This window comes from Oryzias melastigma, linkage group LG2 (genome assembly GCF_002922805.2).
Source record: "Oryzias melastigma strain HK-1 linkage group LG2, ASM292280v2, whole genome shotgun sequence".
In the NCBI taxonomy this organism is placed as follows: domain Eukaryota; kingdom Metazoa; phylum Chordata; class Actinopteri; order Beloniformes; family Adrianichthyidae; genus Oryzias; species Oryzias melastigma.
In genome coordinates, this window is record NC_050513.1 from 10,635,829 (window position 1) to 10,660,423 (window position 24,595).

At 38.9% G+C, this 24,595-nt stretch overlaps 1 protein-coding gene across 1 annotated transcript in view; it reads right to left on the minus strand.

Annotated features, from left to right (window-relative positions):
• The window catches only part of LOC112160129 (sodium-driven chloride bicarbonate exchanger), a gene marked incomplete in the record, with an annotated part of 52,062 nt that extends 27,681 nt beyond the window's left edge, over positions 1–24,381 (minus strand). The window contains 2 exon segments of the mRNA XM_024294508.2: positions 20,036–20,062; positions 24,335–24,381. Coding sequence (XP_024150276.1) covers positions 20,036–20,062; positions 24,335–24,376 — 69 coding nt within the window.
• Positions 24,382–24,595: the final 214 nt, after the last annotated feature.

Consider the following 24,595-nt stretch of genomic DNA (forward strand, 5'->3'; position numbering starts at 1 on the left):
AATGCCTCATTGTGCGTAAGCCTTAAATCATGTAAAAGCCCCCCCACACGCATACACACACACCTCCAGCAGGCCGACTCACGCCGTAACTGGAGCAACTGCACATGCTCAGTGTGGGGACCCGCAGAAACAAGGGGGCTGGTGCCAACGTTGGTGCTGCACTTCTGGGTATGCCTCACTAAAAATAGTGCTGACCTTGAAAAGTATTCGCTTTAATATTCAGAGGATGCACACATTCATGTTGTTTTAACTGGTTTTCAATACACATTCACTCTCTCCTATATTAACAACATATTTTTTTTTTATTCTTAGGAGTCATTAATATTTAAAATGTGTTGCATAAGCGCTAAAACTTCTCCAGGCGGCTGCATAAAGTTATCATAGGGACTTGAACATTGCCTCTACTGCCTCCTGACTACCTCCTGCACAAATTGTGCATTAGTGTGTGCTATTTGTGCACTGATTGCATATAAGCTGGACTCCAGGGATCCTCGGAGCTTTTGTAGTTGGTTATCTGACCGAGATTCTCTTCTTCTGTAGTTCAGGCTGAACCATTTCTAAAAAAGAAAATTAATTGACTTTTGTACTTAAAATTATTCAATTATTACTCTAATAAAACAAACATTTACATGAACAAAGAACAATGAACTGGGCATTAGGCCTGCATGATATATCGCAAATTTATTGTTATCGCGATATCTCCCTGTGCATGTATCGAAAAAGACAACTTAAACTGGGATAAATGGTAATCTAAAATGTTTATGAATGCAATAACAATCTTATGGCAGCTTGATGTAGTTGACAAACTAAACAGTCCTTTTTGTACTTGACCAATCGGATGGAAATGATTAAAATCAGTTGTTTTGCTACATGGGCTGCACGGTGGCGCAGTGGTTAGCGCTCTTGCCTCACAGCGAGAAGGCCCCGGTTCGACTCCCGGCTGGGACCTTTCTGTGTGGAGTTTGCATGTTCTCCCCGTGCATGCGTGGGTTTTCACCGGGGACTCCGGCTTCCTCCCACCGTCCAAAAACATGCTTCATAGGTGAATTGGTGACTCTAAATTGCCCCTAGGTGTGAATGTGAGAGTGGATGGGTGTGTGATTGAGGCCCTGTGACAGACTGGCGACCTGTCCAGGGTAAACCCCGCCTTCGCCCTTCAGTAGCCGGGATAGGCTCCGGCACCCCCGCGACCCCGAAAGGGAAGAAGCGGACAAGAAAATGGATGGATGGATGGATGTTTTGCTACATGGTCATGTATCGCTAGTGCAATATCGATTTCTAATATCTTGCAGCCCTACTGTACATCAATTAAAAAAAAACACCAGGATGGTTATACAAGTAACAGACAAAAATAAAAGTAACATTATTTGATTCTGTTAAGCTGGGACATGATCCATTTCAAGTGCCTTTTTTTGTTGCTACTGGGAGAAATAGTGTGTAATTATTGTCTGATTTCAGCAATTAATTAAAATAAATGTTTTAGTTTTTTTGCTAAATTTTGTTATATGAATATAGTATTTTCTCAATAAAATCAAGAGGTTTATCAGAAAGAATTGTGAAGATAGTTTATTATTATAGTAAAGCAACAGAATGCTCTTGTAAGTCAGGAAGAAATGGGGTTAGATTTTAGTCATGGATTCAAAAGTTTAGCCAATAGTGTTCACACTGGACAAGCAGGGAGGGGCTTCTTATTCCATTTCTTTTTTTCTATTTCTCCTATCACTGTTTACTAGTGCATGTCCAGCCCCACCTGCAGTTGGGAAAAGCTTGATGTGAAATGTCAAGGTGGAGCAAATCTTCAAGTTTTTATTTTCTCAGCTCTATCCCTACAAACGAAAGGCCTGGTGTCCCATCATTCCAGCGGGGCACAAACCCACAATTATCAATGTTTCCTTCATGATCAATTTTCAACCAATTGGCACTCCCGGATTTTGAAAAGGACACTACTCGTACTCCTTTACTAACTCGGATAGAGCAGCTGCTCTCGTTTATTGATTTCAGGTATCTTGAACTGTCCACCGCACATATCCATGGTGCTCATGAGGAAACTACTACTATGGACTACTATGATTATGAAACTCAAAACATTTCTGGAAGAATCTTTGTCAGTTTTGTTCACTTATTTATTAATTTTCTCCCCCTTATATGTTTTTTGTAATATTTCTGGACCTTGTTCTTTGTGTTTTGTTTTGATTGTAAAAGGTATACAAGGCAAGCAAAGCCCATTGACTCTTGTTCTTTCTAAATCAAGCTTCATAGGTTAGCAGCTGATTCTAAAACACTCTCTTAGGAGTGTATTTGTTAAGTTTTCTGTCTCTGACAACCTGTGATGATCCAGTAGACTCCAGCAAATCTCTGAACAGGACCATGTAGTTTTAGAAAATTAAGGGATGGAAAATAATTAATAGGAAACCTCTTAATATTCATAAATTTGAAAACCTTACTTTTGCATTAACTGCATTGATGAATGTTTACATGTTGCTAAGATACTGATTTACTATTAAAATGAATGTTTGAACCTATATTTATAACTGCACTATAATAAACCAAAACTAGAAACATGAAAAATGTAAATTTTTTCTTCTATTGGTTAATAATGTACGTTGATCTCAGTGGGCTACAAGGAAAAGCTAGTCTGGCCGTGTTCACAAAACCACCACAAACATAATATTTTAATCTCATGACCAGAAGGAATGACTACACACAGATAAGGATTTTAAACTGGGATTAATCGCCTTTACTGTCAAATATTGAGCACAGCGCATAATCTTAGGTTTTAGGAACAAAAACTGGACTCGTTCAAGTGCCTTTACTGCGACCGTCTTAACAGAAGGGCTAAAAGATCTTAAGATGTTATGTAGTAAGTAATGAATTGCATCATGCAACATTGACCAGGTCAAACTGAAAATCCCTACAACTGGAAAATTCTGATTCCAAACTACTCTGAGATTTAAGACTTTATCTACACACTACTCTCCATGCTGGAGTTTGTTAAAGAGGAAGAATACATAAATAAATCAAAGTCCTCAGATATTCTAGGAACTGATAAATTATTAGACAAATCCACATGAAGCTTCTCTAAAGATAATCTAAAATGTAAGCATTTTGATTCACGGTGTGAAAACAAAAACATAAGGAAACCAATGCACTTCATCATCTGACCACTAGGTGGCTAATGGTAAACAGAAATAAACACACTTTAGCTTCTACTTTTTTTGTCCACAAGGGGCAATTTCTTACATATCCAAGATGATTTTCCAAAAGTAGCATTTTTTAAATTGAGGATTTTTCATGCTTGTTTTTTAATTAGCTTATCTTCACAAAAATATAATCTTGGTGATTTGATAACTAATGGTTTCGGTGGGCATGTTTTAACCACTAAAAGAGCATTTCAAGTATTAATATTAACTACACATAACTAGCCTTTGTACGTTTCATTGAAATTGCTGAATCATTAAAACATATCTATATATATATATAGATATATATATATATATATATATATATATATATATATATATATATATATATATATATATATATATATATATATATATAGATATATATATATATAGATATATATATAGTGTATAGACTAGAGCCAGGTGAAGTTCATTATGTTACCACAGACACCTGTTGCAAGCATTTGTTCATCCACAAGTAAAAATCAAGGAACATAAAAAATTCTACATCCAAGTTATCTGACTTCTAACCTTCAAATCAGTGGTTGGCAGCTCCACTTTTTTTTGAGTTTCTTTAAAAACGGTTGTCATGGTTTATAAAAAGCTCAATTCTAATGCTGTCCAATGAAAAGTCTATGTAAACAAGTGTATTTGCACATTTCATTTAAAACTCTTGCATTCACGTGTAACTAAGCAAGTTTTACAACTGTTTTTGGGGCTCTATATACAAAACACACGGCCACTGAAAGCGTGTTAAAACAATTGAACTTTGACCAATCAGGGACTTGGATTTGGTAGTGACATATGGATGCCGTTCTTTTCAATATGCATAAGCGCCAACCATTTCAAAATTTACCATAAAGGAGAATTCAAGAACTGTGGTTTGTGCCCAGACGGAATTCTATGACACCAAGTCTTTCATATATCGGAATAGAACTGTAAAAAAAAAAGAAAAAAGACTGGGGCACGATTTGTCAGAATTGCACCACTTTGATGACATGCTACTACATGCGCTGGTATCAGGTAGCGACAAGTCCAGTGTGAGCACCATATTCTAAGGCCGATTCTGAATTCTTCCCCTACCCCTCCAACTGTAGGGGCATTTGGAGGGGTAGGGATGTCCAAAATAGTTTTTTTTAAGAGGTGTTCCACATCGCATTGTGCCGCGGAACAAATGTGCTTCTCTTCACATGGGTGCACTCTGTAAGAATGTAAGTAATGATTTTATGTTTTAGCATGACTTTAAACTACTGTTGTAGTACTGGGCAATATTGAAAAAAATTGCATATCACAATAATTTTATATCACAATAATGATATATATCGCGATATACCACGATAAAGCATATAATAGGTTATTCTCTGATGAAAAAAAATGACAAAGAACTAGAACACATTTTTGCACAAAAGTTCAGCAATAAAAATAAAATTAAAAAAATGATAATAGAGAAATGGCAAAATTGACACTTTTCTATCACTCACACGATAGGTATTGTTAAATCGCCCACACGATATACATCATTAAGTCGCGTACACGATACGCATCGTAATGTTGCCTACACGATATGTATACTTCCATTTTGAGGGCAAGTTAAAAAACAAAAAGTAACAATGCAGTTCACAAAGTAACTAGGTGTTTTTTTTACCGAATAAGTCATTATGATGATCTCAACAAATACGCATAGCTTTAACACGTTTTTGCCTCAGTTTAAATTAAAATTCGGTTCTTGTGGAGTTAAAACATCTGAAACTTTGCTCAAGATTATCGCTGTTACACAAACATTTGCAAGCAACTAATAAATAGAAGCTGTTATAGTTTCAACGGGAAAGCCAGGGTTATTGGTGAGGTATAAATCTTGCCCAAACTGGATTAAACCAAAAGAAAAAGAAAATTATTCAGTGACTCTAGAAAACAGAGGGTCACCTGACTTAACCTTTAGTCTGTTTTATTTCCAGCCAATAATCAGGGCGGTGCTTGCGGCGTTTGACTGGTGTTAAGAGCAATTCCCAGAGAGAGAAAACAACTAAGGTCAAGCTGAGAGAAATTCACATAAGTTCAGGCAGAAATGCATTGTAATGAGAATTTTAATGTGACGTGACAGGATGCTCTGATGACATGACGGGGGCTGAATTGTTCTGTCAGGATGTTATTTTAGGAAAAAAAAAAAACTACAATCTTTTGCAAAAATTAGGACTAAAATCAGATGTAAAGATGTTTTTCTGACAATTTCTACAAAATTAAAAGCTGTCATTTTTAGCTGCCATTCTCTTCTCAGCCTCCAAAGCCCAGGTTTACCCTGCCTGGTATAACAGATGAGCCAGCACGGCCTGCCTGCAGGTCCCTGCTTCTATTTATAGACCCCGGGTTTCTCTGCCGACCCTGGACCAGGCACATCCCAGCTCGCCAATCTGGGTTGAGATTAATCTGCTAGCCTCCACGGCGAGATAAAATCCTCGCCTACGAGCGCAGGATCAGTGATGAAGGCGCAGCGCGGCGATGAGAATTAAACCGGCCGTTGTCTCTGCGGCTCCGGCAGTGATGGAGATTTCAGAGAGAGCGGGAGCACGGAGCACGTGACGGAGATTCCAGGGGAGGCGGGACGGCAGGAGGAGGAGGAGGAGGATGAGACTCGTATGTAACAAGTACAGTACATGATGTTCACATTTGTTCACCTTGAAATGTTTGTGTTGTCGTTTTCCATTTACAGGGTTTATGTCCGTGTAGTTTCACACAAACCGGTGGAAACCAGCACACGCACAGATTGATATATAAAGCTGGCTTAACATGCAGAGAGCACATATTGACTTTGTACAGCACATAGTGCACTGCAGGGCTGGGGTTTGACAGGAAGGAGCAGAGAGGATGGATGAGGGGAAAGAGGAAGTAGAAGAGCAAGAAAGGCCTCAGGACAGAGCATGGATCACGAAGCAGGAAAAGTCAAGACGTTCTATAAGAGTTAATCAGAAAAACTGCCTTCAGATAACTCTTGACTTGCCTGGATTGAAGTTGAAACTTCTTCTATTAATAGTTACATTGAAATTGTACATGAAAAAACAAAGCAAGGAATTGCTTTGAATAAAAAGAAATCATGGATTTTTATGAATCTTCCCAGTAAAGATCAATTCAGTTTCATCAATTGATTTTTTAAACCCAACGTTGCAGTTAAACGAGAGAGAAAGCATGTGTCTGTCTAGTGATCCAAATTCAGCTTCAACCACAAAAAAAAAGAAAAAAGGACTCAACATCGACCTTCATGTAACTTTCATTTTCCATTTCAACAGAAAAGCCAACAGGATCATCCTCCTACAGTATATTTGTTCTAAAAACGGTTAAAACCTTAAATTTTTTAAAGGTCCCTGTGATACATATTTATGCCGTTTTGAAATTACAGCTCATATTTCATCTGTATTTGATTTATTCTGGAGGATGACAAGAACTGGAATTATTTCTAGTGAAGTTAAAGGATTTATATAGGTCTGTGCTGCAAAAATTAGATTATTTTCTTCAATTAGTTTAGAGTTATTTACACTGACTTGTGGATACATTTCACATGCAGTCATTTTGAAAGCAGATGAGGTTTTAGTTAAAAAAAATATTTATTTTGAAAGTTGATAAACCAGGAAGTAGTGAGACAAATCTACCTAAAAAAAAATGTTACGTGGTTTTATGATAAATACAGATACTTCCAGTTTTCCATAGGTTTTGTGCAGTGTAACTATATCTAGTAGAACTATTTTGAGGAGACCAACTTGCTTGAAAACAGGATACTTCAACAATGCATGATAACACACTGAACAAAAAGGTAATGGGGAAAAAAAGCCATTAAAAGTAGCATGTTAGCTAGCATAAAAATAGCACAGCAAAGCTAATGTTAGCCATTCAGTACGGTTCTAAAGCAGGGGTGTTAAACATACGGCCAAGCCATGAAGATGAAAAACAAAAGGATGTTGGGGCCCATTCCTGTAATGAGTTATGGTTCTTTAAAGAAATGACTGCAAAGTGCAATTCCGACACTAGGGGGAGCAAAGGAAACGTAAAACCGGCATAACAAGAGATCAAAAAACAATTAAAATAAATAATATAATAATAAATGATTAGTCTACAGGTTGGTTGAAGTAATTTTTTTCTAACTTTCTAACTGAGAAAAAAACGAAACAAAAACAAAGCTACAGATAACAAGTTGACCATGGATTATTTTGCTATTATGTTACTGGTCCGACCCGCTTGAGATCAGATGGGTTGAATGTGGCCCCCAAACCAAAATAAGTTTATAAACACCTGTTCTAAAATGTAAAAGCTTTAGCAAAAATCATTTAGTCTTAAAATGAAAAATGTTTTTTGATCTTCAGCCTTGTTAGTTCATAATATGCTAGCTTACTTAGTGTGTTGATGCTAAAGTTAGCTAAATCAATAGGCAATTTGTCATCAAATATAAGCTTACATGTTAAAATACTTGAGATGGAGCCATTCTATTACCACAAGATTAGCATAGGATAGCCAAAACTAGCATCCTAACTATAAATGAAGGAACTTCTGATGATTTTGACATCAAAGTCTGCAGAGCTTAGTCCATGTGGGATGAATGGAAAGTGCATTCGTGAAACTAAAAAAGATGCCTAAAATGGAACCGTTAACTTGATCTGATTATTAGTTTGTTACTTTTTTAATAGATAAAAAAAAAATTCAACAAGTTTTATAGGTTCTTTATTTTACTATAATGCTTCTAAATACCAGAACATGCAATAGAACAGTCACAATACGATGCGATACGCGATACATGGCTCACGATATCGATAATGTCATGATACTGCGATAGTTGGTAAAAATCATCTCTAATAACTCACAATATATAGAAGGACAGATGTTTTAGGTAACTATGTTACCATGTATTTGTTTGCTTAAACACAACCATAATAATCAACTTCTGTCGAATTTTCTGCAATAAATAATAGACTGATTTTGAATTATCTTTAAAATTCAGCCACTGCTTAGTGCAAAATTGTTGTAAACTACAACAGTCTGGCAACGCGGGCCCCATATCTACCTCCAAAGGAACATCTCACCAAAGGAATATTTTTTTTACAGCCTCTTCAAACAAAAATAAAAGATCGATACTTGGTGAGAACTCATCGAGAATCAATCACAGGACTAAATATCACGATATATCCAATATCGATATTTTGGCACACCCAATGTTGAATTATAAAAGATTGAGGGTGTTAGTGGAAATAAATAGGGAAATAAGTCAGGTTGGGTTGATTTAAAGTTATCTAATAAAATCTAGTCTGCTTTCAAAGTCCTTTTTACTGATAAACTGTATTTCAACTACAAAAAGAAACAGACCTGGAATGCCAGACTCAAGTCAGTTTAAACTTTATTTGGAAGGTCATCAATTGCTGGGATTTAATAAAAATAATTTGTTAAAAGTGAACCTGCCTTAGTACTCAACTGGAACAGGCTCCAACATGCCCTAGAATTAAAAAAAAAAAAGACGTGGAAGGAAAGTCATTAACGCCTTACCATGTTATCCCATTTCCACCACTGACTAATGGGAACTCAAGTGTGAATCTTCTTAAGTACCACTCCGATAGAGCCATTTTTAAAACAAATGCTACAAGAACATGTTAAAAACACTACTTTCATTGCAGTTCGTCTTTAAGAGAAGTCCAAGACAAATTTGAGAGGACATGAGAAATACATACTTTATATATATTTTATCATGTTTACTATTACAGCAACACAAGAGCAAGGAACTGGGACTGAAGAAGGAAATGTATTATCCCTTCAAATGTTTTCAGAAATTTTAGAAACCCTCTACTTAATACAATAATTAAATAATAAAATAGCCAGCCTACAAGAGATACACCCTCTATCAGATTTTTTTTCTTTTGTCAGATTAAGGAAAAAAAAAATTAAATTGAGTTTTATATGTATTTATCTATTTGCATCCCCTGTCCATTTTAACCAGCTCAGTGGCCTTGTGGTAGAGTGTTCGACCTGAGACTGGATCGTCGTGAGTTCAAATCCACGGTAGAGTCATACCCAAGACTCCCAATGCCTCCCTACCTGATACTCACCATTAAGGGGTTGGATTGGGGCGTTAAACCACCAAATGATTCCTGAGTACAGCTATGTCTGTAGCTCACCCCTCCCCCAGGGGATGGGTCAAATGCAGAGAAGAAATTTCACACACCTAGGTTTGTGACCGCAAATGGGACTTTTAACTTTGAAAATTCTACCGGACTATCCAAGTGTGTAAAAACATTTTTTTTAATCTACTGAATTTTTTTTAACAACTAAGCCCTTCACTATGTGATCAGACTACACATTCTCATTTCCAACTCGTTACATATTGATGCATGGTTAAGGACCGTCTCCGTGTCACTTTTTGACGTTTCAGGTGTTCCCAATTTGTCGTTTTTTGTCGTGCTGGCTGTTCCAATTAAATCAAGGATCTGGTCATTTTGTTGGACTCGGACCGAACCTTGGGACGGGGTCGATATTGGTACCCTAACCCAATACTCTAGCCCAGCACGCGTCCAGTACAGGTCAGCGCCTGTTAAGGTTAGGGTACCAGTTTGCGGCCCGGAGGTTGGGGAGCCTTGAGTTAATTGGAACATCCAAGATGTCAAAAAAACGACAAGTTGGGGACACCCAAAATGTCAAAAAGTGACGCAGAAGGGGCCTTAACCATGCATCAAAATGTGAGGACTTGGGAATGAGAATGTATTGGATCAGATCAGTGTCTAAGTATGTTTGACCCCAAAGTCATACTTGTTTAGCTGCTTTGATTACTGTGTTTAATGATTGGGCACAATAGAGTGAACCGTGCCAAGGCCAGGCGAACATAGTTCAGTGATCCAACAGAGCTGCAAAACAAACTGGTGATGCGATTCTCCAGCACAGAATGTCTACAAACCTCTTCATCATAGAATGAAACCACTAATACTAGCTTTTATAAACAAACAAAACAAGAGCATACTGCCACCTACAGAGTAGGAGGAGTCGAACTATGACATCAGTATCGAGGCACAATGTGAACACTAATGAACAACTGAGGCTTAATAGAAGGGGTTGACCCCGTTACCTTGACCTTTCCATAAATTCTGCTGTACTCAACGCTGCTGTCCAGTTAATCTGCTCCAAGGAATCCCATAATGCATCAAGTACTTTCTGCTTTACATATGTCCACTACAATTACAGCTTGTGCGTTTTTTAGAGTCCACTTCTTTCCCTACTCTCACACGTCAGAGTGCAGTCAAAGGTGACGGAAAGTCTTAGAGTGACAGCTCAGTCAGCAGTCGTCCACACAAACACACACCACTCTGACACAACCGATAAAACAGGGAGACATTGTCAGACTCTGATTCCGGTTGTCATAGCTGGATTGTGCCTGAAGCTTCTGTTGCACCAAAGTGTGACCACTATCTTTACAACTGAAGGAATTTTTCACTGCTTCGGTGATTTGAAGTTTTGCACTTACAGAACACTGACGTAGTGTTACGTCTTAATACTATATGTTGGCTCTGGTGTTTTGAACCAATAGTAGTCTAAATGGCCTTTTCTTATTTTTTGTGTCTCTTCTAAGTTTTCACAGCTCAAGAACAAACTATTTCGTGCTTCTTACTTTCTTCTTTTATGACTTTAAAAGTGAATAAAGGTTCTATTGTGACTTTGCTATAAAAAGAACACTTATTTTTATTGGAAACAAAAACTTGGCTTGTATAAACTGAAATGGTTTCAGGCTCTTTACCTCAAAAAAAGACTGACTGTTTAAAGGGGAAAAGTTGCAAAGAGACACGTAACAGGTTTTAGGTCAGTTACAAAAGCAAAAACGTTTTATGTGGTTACCAAAACTTTATTTTTTAAACCTCATTAGAGACACTTTTAGGTCGGACTGTCCAAGTTGGTCCACATCTCATCGAGGATGTCTTTTTAACGCCTACAAACTAGTATCATGAGTCCCTCTCATAGACTATTCATGGGGTTGACCTCTGCACTCTGACCACCAACCTTTATTTTATTCATGTTAATATAAGTTTACACTAATATACACCATTGACTGTATATAAGAACTAGACTGAGTGACCCCTCCCCCCTCGTGTTCCAAACAGGAAGTACCTGCTTGTTCCAAGAAGTAAATATCCTGTAGACTTCAATTAATCAGTCATTCTATTTGTCAGAATAACTAGTCTTGATCCAATACTTTTTTAAAATGTTCTTGCCAATTCTAACTTTTTTTAAATTGTATTTTTTCTGTAGTGCGAGTTATTTAAGTTATAAATAGATTCCTCTATAAAAGCCCTGAAATATTTGACAGATTGTCCTGAACCGGATTTCCAGTGGTTTTGATGTGGATTTCCATCAACAACGACAAGCTAACTCCTAATTGGCGAGAGTGGTTGCCATAGAAATGATGACTCAGACAATTCAGAGCCGTTTCTACATACTGATGACGTCTGGCTCCAACATTGGAAAAAAAAAAATGTCACAGTCCCTTTGTCGAGTTCTCATATATATTCAGTAGCTGCGATTCTATCACACGTATTCGCAAAACTATTGAAATTTGAAAAATGTAAAAAAAAAAAAAAAATCAATTTCGCAGTTACACCGTTTCTATGAAATCATAAATATGGAATATGCAAAAACTTTATTTTGATGGATGCAAGTTTTTTATTGTTCTGCTTCCACTGGGAAAATTATAATCTACTTTGCACAATTTCACACAGCTAATGACAGACATTTGATTTTATTTGTGTTTTGCTAAGACTCAGTGTTCACTTCAAGTGCCTTCATAATCCTGACATGTCCAAAACCTTCAACGGGTCTAAAGCAGAGACATGGCATAATACTTCCACCACCGTGTTTCACTGTTTGAACTTTTACTTTTTCCATTTATACCCCAATAATAGTTGGGTCTCCATCTTTACACTTGATCCAACAATCTCTGTCCTTTCTATCTGCCAATTACTTAATCCCGTCTGATTCTGTGATATGTTTGTCCATCTTATCTTAAATAGCATCTAATACATGTCAAAGTACTAGTTTGGAGTAAAAAAAAAACACAAAAAGCTTTTTAATTTGAAAGTTTGTTCCCTTTAAGATCTACTCATATTTTTTTTTTGTAATTTGAGTTATTAGTAACAAACTCTTATTCTAAGTCTCAAGTTTTGTTATTAGTCCACAAAAGCTCGAATACTTTCATTTAATATGACGTCAAGTATTAAAAAAAAACATCTGAGACTCCATCAATATCATGTTCCTAATGTGGTGCTCCATGTTTGACCTCTTCAACCAACCACTGTTTCCAGACTCCTGATACCTCCTGCTTTGTTTTCTCAGCCAGAACAAACCACAAACCTGCTGATTCCCAACCAGCTTCCCTTCCAAAAGTCTGAGAACACCAAAACATTTCTCACAGAGAAGGAAATACGCGACCTCGTTTCTCCGGTGTTCAAGGTTCTCCCTAGAGCTCTGTACTTCAGCAGGGATGTTCGAATGTTTTTTGTTCTACTCCGAGAAATAGGACAGGTGGTTTTCCTCTGAAACTGGCGATTACGGGTTTAATGGCAGCTTTCAATGTAAATCTTTATACCATGAATCCACTTTAGTGGACTTTCGGCTTCGAACTGGAGTGAAGGGATACTTTGTAAAGACAAGAGCGGGGGGGATTATGGGTTGTCCAACAGCTTCTGTTGTCGTGGCGGCGGCTTTCATCCCCACAGATGGCAGTTACTGTGACGATGGCAGACGCATCAGCACCGGCAACATCACAGGAACGAATATGCAAATCGGAATATCTCTACATTCCCAGTTTTTCTCTGAAGTTGGGGGGATGGAAAGCACACGTGAAAATTTCAAAATAAAAGAGGAATTTTAAAGCAGTCATTTCCTGTCAGCTGCATGACTCTGCAGTGGTTAACCTCCATCTCCACGAGATGCAGCTCAACTTCTGTGCATTTGTTCAGCCTTAAAACGAGATATATTTCAACTTCAAAGTCTATAGTAGAGCCTACCTGATAAGCAAATCCCTTATTTAGGTCCACAGTGAGCATGGTGCCCCTCCTGTCAGGTGAGATGCCCGCTAACTCCCCTTGTTCTCACTTGCTCCCGTAAATCAAGAGGCTCAGGGTCGGAGCCTCGCTCTTATTTTCTCGTGTTTGCTGCAGGAAATTCAGAGGAGGAAGACAGTGCCAGCTTGTCCTCCTGCGCCTCTCCTCAGCCGCTCGCATCAGCTGCTCTGCCCATGCTGGAACGCGGAAGCAGCGGCAGCCCTCCTCCCAGAAGCCCAGAGAAACCGGCAGACGAGAGAAAACATAAACAAGAGCTCTCCAACCGACGAGCTTTCATCCAGGATGGCATCAAATGTTCCTGACAAGCGACTATCCGCCAATCCACCCCCCCCTTCTGAGAGATTAGCGCTCTGACATCACTGATGCTGCGCTCTGCACGCTTTAGTCCCCCCAGGCTATGAGGGCTGCGTTACCTCAGGTCATTGTGACGGGGCAAGCCAGACGCTTGTGGATCTGCATGCGAGCCTACCTGAGCCGCTCTCTGGCCGCACTGCATCATCAGCATAAGCGGATGGAGGCGCTCCAAAGAGATCTGGCTTCGTTCGCCGGCAAATTGCAATAAAAGCCGCCTTTGTTGTCGACACTCGGGAGCTTCCTGCTGCGGTATTCTCAGCACAGTTTCACTATCTAATCTAATTCTCTTTAAGGACCTTTCTCCTCATTCCACCATCTGTCTTTCACCTTCCTGCAGCTCCTCCCACCTCCGTGCCCCCCTTTCAGCCCCCCCTCCTCACCAATGCTATAATTAACCAGAGAAAGGAGCACAGCCGGTCTGAAGGCTCCTAGCTGCAGCAGCCGGGCTGCCTGCATGACTGCAAGTCGCTCACAGTGGACTCGCCAAGTCGTACACGCTCTTCTTCAGCACATTTTTCTACTCATCCTCCTCGATTGTTCCAGCTATCTACCATTCCTGCACACAAGTCGATCCACGGAGTCATAGATTATGCTAATGAACCGGCAGACGACTCAAGTTTAAAGAGTCGCGGCTTTGGAGTCTGAGCTTTACGTCAAGTTTAAGCCCAGACAACTAAAAATAGTCAGACTCCTGCTATCAGGTGGGAAACGACAGACAGCAGACGCATTTTCCTCACAGTCCTAATACAACAAACCTTCAACTTGCAAATACCAAACGACTGGTACGACTCTGGATTAACAATGAGGAACAGTGTGTACAATAAACAAAAACAATAAAGACCCACTCTGATTAAAATGATGTTTTCAACATGTTATTGTAGCATTTTTCTAAAATAAAATTAAGTTCAAAGTTGAATTTCTGGGTATTTCTTTAGTCAAAACATGAATCAGAAGACAAAAATGTTTGAAAAAGACCGTATTTGTCACATAAAATACGCTGCTCCGCTACATTCTGATGCGTCCACTAGTAGACTTTGGTTTCCTCATCTGAGCTGGTATCTGGCTTAAACTGTACGCCTGGATAGCTCCAAAATCGCTCAACAACTATGTTGCACCGCTAATTTTAGCTTGGGGTTGTAAACAGAGAGCTCTCAGCAACAGGCCCAAAACTATGGCTATGTCTAAAATCCTTCACTACTTACTATATAGTGCGTTCACCATTTTTCAATTCGCAAATCTAGAAATTTTCCAGAAGTCTTTGCGAAAAGCGTGTGCATCGTTGCTCACTACATTAGGAAATATAGGCTGCAGACGATTTTTGCAAAGAAAAAACATGTTTAAATGTACATTTTTAATAAATCATCAACATTTTCATCATTAGATCACATTAGTTCCTTAAAGAGACGTCATAAAATATTTGTATTGATTAGATTTTCACTTGGTGAAATCGGTAATGTCATACTGGCCATTGAAAAAATAAATAAAAGTAGTGAAAATGGTGTTCGAATTGCTATTAAATTCCAGGGCACTAGATAGTCCTCCACTATGTGGTTATTTTTATTTATTATTTTTTTTTTGTCTAAGAAAACAAAAATAAATTTTTGGCTGACAACCACAAAATTACATTTAAAAGACCACTGGGAACGTTTTTACACTTTTATAAAAGTTCAGAAAATGATCATTTGGGACTTTAAATGCTAGATAGATAGAACGAGTCTTGTATTTTGAAGGTTTGAACACTAAGTTAAGTTAAGGGTGAAACCATTGACTGTATAGGAAAACTGGACCCTCCAAGGTTAACGTCATGGATAGAAAATGGTTTACTTCCGGCTCCATTGAAATAAAGACAATTCAATTGCCATTCAATTATTCAAAACTGACAATGCCATGTTGGAGCCAGACAACATTAGTAAGTAGGGATTGGTCTGGTTTCTATGGCAACCACTCTCCCAATCATGTGTGAGCTTGTTGGAAGGCCACACCTTTACGACTTGAAAGTAGGCTCAGGAGAATTTACATTTTGAACGGTCAGCATGAGACTATTATATTCAGGCATCTGATTGGCCAGTTTATGACTTTAACCACAGCAAAAACAACAAAAACAAAAATTAGCATTAGCAAAATAAAGTTAAAAAAATTTTGATTCTTACAAGTAGAATGCTGCGACAGACTGGCGACCTGTCCAGGGTGAACCCCGCCTTCGCCCATCAGTAGCCGGGATAGGCTCCGGCACCCCCGCGACCCCAAAAGGGACAAAGCGGTCAAGAAGATGGATGGATGGACAAGTAGAATGAGTAAATGATAATTGATTATTTCTCTACAAATGTCTACGGGATCTTGGCTTCTTGGAACCAGCAGGTAGATCCTGTTTGGAACACGAGGGGAGAGGGGTTACTCAGTCCAGTTCTCATATACAGTCAATGGTATATTGAAATGTCCCAATGGAAAAGAGTCGCTTGTGTTTCTGAAGATGTAAACCAATCAAACTGACTTCAAATGGATCTAGAGTTGTATGACTCAGTCAGAAAACCGACAGTCGTTCTTCATCATTGTGTTGTTCTGGTAATTGTTACTTATTTTCCCTAATTGCCTATAAATTTGGTTCAATCTACAGCTTTTCCCCTCTCACTCTGTGCTTTTGTTATAGCCATTTTTTTAAATTTGTGTAAATTAGAGAAACAAACAACAAACAAGATGTCTATTGTGACAGGGTCATGGTCACAGTAGAAAACATCTCTTGCCTAAACCCTCAGTGAGGACACAAATCAAGATTTCTTAATGAGTTTCATCACGTTCGAGATGTGAATTCTTTAAATTAATCTAAAATTATAATTTCACATGTTTTATGCTTTAGCTTTTAAGGTTTTCTTTTTATTAATTTACCAAAACTATATTTGGGGGGTGTTTGTCTAAGTGGACGGTATGATAAAAAAAAATAAAAAAAATCAACTACATTTCATTTAAAATTATTTGTTCCACCTCAATGACTGTGGCTCTTAGATTATTTGTTCAGTGTAATATGATTATGCAAAAATTAGATTTTAAAGAAAAGAACTTAAATGATTGTCTACATCTAAAACCATTCCTTTTTAATAGATTTTCAGTGTTTAATAATACCCTCCCTGCATTTCATCAACTTGCACCAATAAACCCTAAAGTCCATTAAATGAGTCTTTTAGTTTGTTGCCTTTAGCCTCATTTAAAATGAGCAACAAGTAGCTTTGGCCGTACAGAGACATGATGCATTAAAGCCAGGAGCCTCTGAAATATTTACCAAGTCTGGAGTGACAGGAGAGGAGACTTGTAAGAGGAAATCACAGTTTGACCAGTGGCATACGCTCGTCCTCGATCTGGCTCTCGGCCATCGGTTGCATAAGCAACATTTTGTCAAACACGCGACCGCGCTCGTCTCCGGAGTTTGACTCAGAAGCCTGTCGACGCTGTCATCCTACGAGCTCCTGAGAGCCGTCGCACGCTGCTGAAAGCCTCAGCTCCTGTTGATTCTCACTATTGATTTAAGTGGGCCTGCTTTCGGTTTGCAGTCGGATGATGACAGTGGGACCGCTGGTGATAGAATCCAGAACATCTGCTGAGCAAGCTGGCCCATTCACAGTGACCAGACGTGTGGCTTGACTGCACATCAAAGATTGCAAAAAAACGGATTTTTAATTAACTGCCTCCTATTTTACTCTTGTTTTACCTTGTGGATCAAAAACAGTAGCAACAAGTATATGTTGTTGAACTTTATAATTAATGCAGGTTTATCCAAAGATTTGGCAAAATAAATAAAAAAGTTAAACATTTTTCTCCGATTTTATCTAAAACAACAAAACTGGACTACAAGTTTTAAACTGGGATTGTTTCTCAAGAATACAACAGTTTAGCTCAGCAGCTAAAATGTTTTTTAGTTTGTTGCAATTCACAACGCAGACACAAGGTGTCACTAAACAGACTGGTAATCCGAATTCTTCTCCTCTCTCTACATTTAGCCTTCCAAACCTAGTGTTTTCAGATTCAGACGTTACTCCCACTTGATGATGTCATCAATAGTCGCCAGTCAGCTACATTAGTGCAGAGCTGCTAAAATACATGACAACATCGGTTTTATCATTTTAAAAAGGTCATGCTAAAACAAAAAGTCATTACTTACATCTTTTCAGAGCACACACAGACGTGAAGAAAAGTGTTTCTCCTCTGCGAAACAGTCAGCGCAGCTAACCCTCACGGAACGCGAGGGAACGCAAGAGTTAGAAATTTTGGACAACCCTACTCCTTTTAGGATATTTTACATCACAAATGCAAACTTTTTCTTATTATTTTCCTCGTCTGCTCTTAAATCACAATAATTTGAATAAAGAAATTCTCCAAAATACAATTTTAAGCTTAATTTCCTATAGATATATCCTCCATCATAAAAAATGCCACACATACATGTTATAAACACTAGCTTAATCTGAGTGGGTCTTTAAATGTCCTTAAAACAATAGCATCCAGCCATATGGAAACTAGCAAACTTATTGTTACTAAAGGAAAACTTCAGCCCAGAGCATCTTTGTGCACTGTGATACCACATGAAAAACACAAAATCTAAAAAGAAACAACTTCACATTGTATTTATGATGGCTAATAATAACATACTTTACTCTCCCTAAGTTCAAAAATCACACAGATTTCCTCCTCACAGAGTTCATCAATACTGGAAAAAGAAAGAAGTTAAGCTACGTTAGCAATATGCTCGGCAATGTGCGTTCAAGTGGCAACTTTCAATGAAAAGTCTATGTTAAGGCAGGTAAATGTTAACACTACTTTGAGGCTAGGGATACTGAACTATAGCAGATGCAGTTTGACTCACAGAGCCCAGAGTGTATGGATAAATGACACAACACAGGAATAAAATAATCAATTGATGGTATTGGAAAAAAAACTAAACACAAAAAACAACAACAAACAGAATTGTGGGCTTCCGCATTCAAAACGCAATTACTTTTTATGACTGTTTTCTGGAACTACGTACATAAATGTTGAAAATTGGATTCAAGTCAAACCAATCAGAGACTCTGATTTGGTAGTAGTGTATGGATGGCGTCCCTTTCTTTTTCTTTTTAATTCATGAAAGTGGAAATTTTTGGAAAATTGATCATGTAGGAGAAATGAATAGTTGCGATTTGTCTCCTGCTGGAATTCTACAACACCAAATCTTTCATGTATTGGAATAGAACTGTAAAAGAAAAAGCCTGGAGCAAGATTCATGAGATTTGCACAAAGCAACTTTCAACTATAGCTTGCGGCAGCACTTGAACGCACGTCACATGCAACATTTCAATTCAAAACTTGTGTAAAATTGTTCAGAATTAGAGTCTGTGCTACCCCGAACATTTTTATATGACAATCCAACCGACTAAAATTTGAAAAAAAATTGTTGATGTCCGCCTGTTTAAGAACAAAAAAAGTTTATGGTTGCAACGTAATTCCAGCACATTCTGAAGGAGAAAAGCGGCTCTCAATAGCATGAGATGTGTATCGGGATACGCATCGTATCATGACATGTGTATCGGGATATGCATCGTATCATGACATGTGTATCGGGATATGCATCGTATCATGACATGTGTATCGGGATACGCATCGTATCATGACATGTGTATCGGGATACGCATCGTATCATGACATGTGTATCGGGATATGCATCGTATCATGACATGTGTATCGGGATATGCATCGTATCATGACATGTGTATTGGGATACGCATCGTATCATGACGTGTATCGGGATACGAACCATTTTATGACTTGTGTATCGGTATACGCATGTGTATCGGGATAATCATCGTATCATGACATGTGTATCGGGATACGCATCATATCATGACATGTGTATCGAAATACGCATCGTATCATGACATGTATCGGGATACGCATCGCATAATGACTTGTGTAGCGGGATAGGCATCGTATCAACACGTGTATCGGGATACGCATCGTATCATTACATGTGTATCGAGATACGCAACTCACGCCACTTTTCTCCTTAAGAGTCTACTCAAATTTTGTTGATCGTGTCAAGACTTTAAAAAATTTACAGCAAATCAAAGGACAAAAACACTGGAGCTCCAGTGTAACAGGGTTGATGGAGCACAGTCTTCAATGCTCCATCGTTAAAGGAACTTTTTGTCCATGCTGAGCCAACAGGTGGACAAACAGCAGAGCAGGGATAATGTCACCCATTGCTTCCTCAGTGCAGGGATTACACCGAAAACCCTTTGCTGTAATCTGTTAGCCACTTATGTAGCCTATTATTAAAATACAGTTAAGCCAGTTTGGGTTTATTGGACTAAACTGGATTACAAAACCATAGTGGTGGTGCTTTTAAATTTAAAGTTTCATGGATTTAGTTACTGGTTTGAATAGAAAAGTAAATGTACTCACCACATCTTTACTTTGACCCACTTGTTCCTAAAAGGGAAAAAGAAAAATATTGATGAATTGAAACACAGTGAAGTGGTGGAATGTGTGGAGTTCAGCTCTTCCTTGGACCCCAGTCTCGCATCAGCACCGCTCATACTTGTACGCATCCTTGTGAAACCATGGCAACGCTTGCTGCGTAGGAGGAGCAGCAGCAATAACTTTGAACGACAAGCGAAAGCGGCCATGCTGCGTCGAGACTGCAGGGGAGAAAAAAAAAAGCGGCCATCTACCTACGCCACATCAGCCCGGCCGGGCTCACCTCATGATGTTGTCCTCACATGGCCAAACAACAAATCATGGGTATTGATCAGCCCCTGGAGCGTTTTTTAATACACGCCGTTTTACCCAATCTGACAGCATCCAAGGGAGTGGAGAAACTATTCTTTTTTTTCCCATCCTCCAGCTTGGCATCTCACCTGAATGCCAATGAGACTGTGCGCAGGAGCCGGCTCTGCCCTCCAGTGGGCTCATCTGTCGGGACAGTGCTCAGAAACTTCTGACATGCATGATCTCCATCAAACAATGAATGTTGAAAGAAATTAGCCCCAATAGACGTAAATGTCTAAAGGAACGTGAATCTGATACGATGGAACATCTTGAACCTGTCATTATAATAACTGTTGCTGCTGGGGTTCAGCCTCAGCAGCATCCAACCAGCACAAAGAGGATGCTCTGTATCAATCTACCACCGAAATATATATAGATTAAATCTAGATACAAAATAAAAACCTCCTCTAAGCCTTCAGGAAACACTTCAACCCTCACCGTTGGTAAGAGCGGCTCCATTTGAGCTCCTTGATCCGTGATGTCCATCGTCTGTCTTCCTTTCCCCCCCAAATATATAGAAGAAAAAAAAATCACAAAATAAAAGTCGCGATGTTGCGGCTCCTTAAAGTCACGCCGACGCTGCGAGCTCCTGATCTACAGCAGTCACCGGCCGGGGTTTTCTTAAATGGAGGTGACCAAACCATCCCCGTCCTGCCCTACATCATTTACGCACGGAGGGAGGCTGCGCTTCGCCTCGCGCAGCCGGTGAGGCGCAAGAAGAAAAAAAAAAAAAAGGAAAAAAACAAAAATTAAAAATAATAGCCAATGCGTGCACCGTAAATGCGCAAATTCACTGCACCATTTCAAACCAAAATATTACAAAAGAAAAATAAAAAATTCACCAAATGCGTTTATTTAATTAACCACGAGTGAAAAAAATGTTTTTATTTAATTATCAATGCCACCATCGGTGCACATGACCTTTCACAATAAAACATCTTTTGTGCTCACCACACTTCCAAATGAATATAGAACACTGAAATAGATGAGCAGACCTCCTATTGTGTACGGCAAACAGACCATCTGCACAACCATCCCGGCCTAAGCATCACCGCCGGTCAGGAAGTGAAGCCTATGCACCACCGCCCCCTGCTGGAGAGGGGCGGTACTGCAGCTCCTGACCTTGACTGACTCGTACATGGTGTCTCAACCACAAGGATCTGCACAAACATTAGCAATTTCTGTCAGGGAAATCGGTAATATTCCATTTTCCAAAAGAAATCTTAAATTAAAAAATGTTTAAATCTAATCCTCTTCAAATTCAAGAACTACTTTTCACTCAAATTAACCTTTTATTTTTTCAACTTTACCCTGATTTGGCTTTTTAGATTACAATTTCAGCTACTGTCTCCGTACCCTGTCACTAAATTAATTCATAAAGTTATATGGCTGTTTATACTTCTGAACTCCTTGCTTTATAAATTTCAGAAATAAATAAAAACACAGATTATATTCTACTAAAAGTTCAACATAAGAAATAAAAAAAAAAAAGAAATTACAAAAAAACGGACAAAAAATGTGTCTGTTGCTAGCATCAACATTAGAAAGGTTAAATTAAAATGTGTGAGTAAGCATGGGGACGTTTTATTTTGGCATTGAAAGTAAAAGATGGAAGCTAATACATACTGCTAGCCAAAATGATAGCGAGCAACCATTGTGGAGAACTAAACAGCTATTAATTATTGCTCTTTTTTTATTTAGATATTTTTGCTAACAGCATTTCCTTTTTACATTTTTTTTTCTTTATTGCAAGTTATAAACAGGCCAATCAGATGCCACAATAAAAGTTTGTGGTCACGGGGGGGTTGAGCATTTGACAGATTCTCCAGAGCCCACTTTTAACTGGTAGGAAGTGTGGACTTCCAACACGCTCACTCCTGATTGGCTAGAGTGGTTGCCATAGATATGTTGACCCAGATTGACTCAGACCAAACACTGTTGACACTTCTTGACATGGAAGCTATCTCCGCTCATTTCCCATTAACACTTTGTTTACACTCTCTCCTGCTAGCTTATAGCACCTCACAAGCCCAAGCTAACATTAGCATAGAAAGAAAAAAAGCAATGTCGGAACTATCCAGCTTTAAAGTTTTTGATCCAGATGGAAGTTCAGAAGAGGAAAACAAACACATTGGTGGGTCTATTTTGTCTGCAAGTGGATGCTTCAGAATTGGAGCCGAGAAGGGAAAGACTTTGCCCTGCCATGGCAGTTGCGTCACAGGTTTTTGTCTGCTCCTGGTTCATCATGATATAAAGAAATACTCAATTGCAGTTTTAATCTTTAATTATTTTACGTGTCCTGCATCATGGAAAAAAAATGCTACAAGAACACATTTTAAAAAAATGTAATTGGAGTGGGTATTTAAAATGGCTCAGATCGGATGTCCAAACATTTTAGGTCATGAGATCATCATGTACACCCTTAATGCCTGTTGTTGCAAATATGCAACAGACCCCTTTGACTCTAAAATTGTCTAAATGTAGCATCTACTTAAAGGGTTACCAAACCCTAAAATAAACTTTTTTGGCTTTTGACCTCTAAAAGTTCTGTCTCTTTGTCATTGCCAAATTTTTAATAAATAAAAATAATATAGTTTAAAAAAAAAGATGTCTGTGTGCTGCCCCCTACATGTTGAAACGAGGTATTACAGTTGGATTTTGTGATTGGTCAAAGCATGTAACTTTCAGAAGTCTGACATCATGATCTGCAGCTCCAGTAATAGGTGTGTTTGAGATGACTTGTACCTCGCTTGGATCATCGGTGAAAGCAGGCGGGGGCGACGAAAGGTGCCCGAAATGAAGGTTGACAGCGGGACTGAATGAGGACAGGAAGTCTGGGTTGTCCTTAACATTCAGTTGAATTTTAATATGCCTCTCCCCCTTAGTATGAACTTTACTATTATGCTTTTTATAATAATTTACCATCTTGTTCGCAGACAAAATATGAAAAATAGGGGTTAATTTAGTGGCCCAAAGAAATAAACTTGAAATGAAAGTTAACTTTTAAACGCAACAATAACACATAAAACCACAAGTTATTTGAAATCTTGTTCATTTTCTCATCAGTGATTCATTACTTCCCAGAAAGAGTTAGAAAATGCGCAGATTTCCTTCATTTAGCACCAATCATTTCTGATCAGAATCACATCGAAGTACAAGAACTGCCAGGACACCGTTTCCCACAATGCATTGTTTTGTAGTCAACAAGGCAGCTTGCAGCCAGCACAGCGCCAGATTTCCAGCTGCAGCCGCCTCCTGTCTCGATATTTTCATGATGATTGACAAGTGACGTCCGAGTGAAAACTACCCAACATGCACCACAATCCAGGCGATCTGTACAGCGCTGCATCCGCCTGCATGACCTCAAACACACCTAATGATAACAGTCCTGTCGCCAAGCCCCACCCCTCTGACTGGATATTCACATTTCGGCTGTGGGTGGAGTCAGCCTCCAACTTCCCTGTTTGGTTACCCTTTAAAAGCAGAAATGTATGTAATTTTTTATGTATTTGGTCATAGCTGGAAATAAATTCAGGCGTTAATGTGTTAAAGGGGAAAATTGGGAACTTGTTTTTCTGACAGTAAAAAACAAATAAAAAAATAATAAAAAATAAGGGGTCTCACTGATGCCCTTGACCCCCATTTTTTGCTGATCCGTCCCTGACAAATTTTCCTATATTGTTTTCGTTTCTTTTCTAGACACGTGCATTTACGTAACCCCCCAAATTTTTATTTTATTCTATTATATTTCAAGCTAAAATTATCTGGTTTGATGAACGCAAATTGGAGTCAAGCGGAACCAAATCGATCGAGTCGTTTGAACCTTTAATTATTTCAACTAATCGTGCACGACAAAAACAACATTGCACATTTGGAATTTTAAAAAAGCTCTAAACGCTTCGAAGAGCCGCCGCGTCCTTCCAGCATCAGTACCTGGCCGTTTGGAGCAGAAGTCAGGAGGATGTCGCTGCTCATCCTGATCCGGATCCGCCCAGCCAGGCGTCACAGCGCCGACAAGATAGCGGAGAATACGGCTTGAAAGTAACGGGAGGAAACAAAACAACAGAAACTGAATAGTGGCGACCCGTCTTCACCGCAGATGCCGGAGCTCCGGGGGTAACTGAAGACCAGCCGGGGCAGAGACGACCTCCTGCCTCCGCGTTGCCGGTGACGCCTGCCCGGATGCAGGCAGAC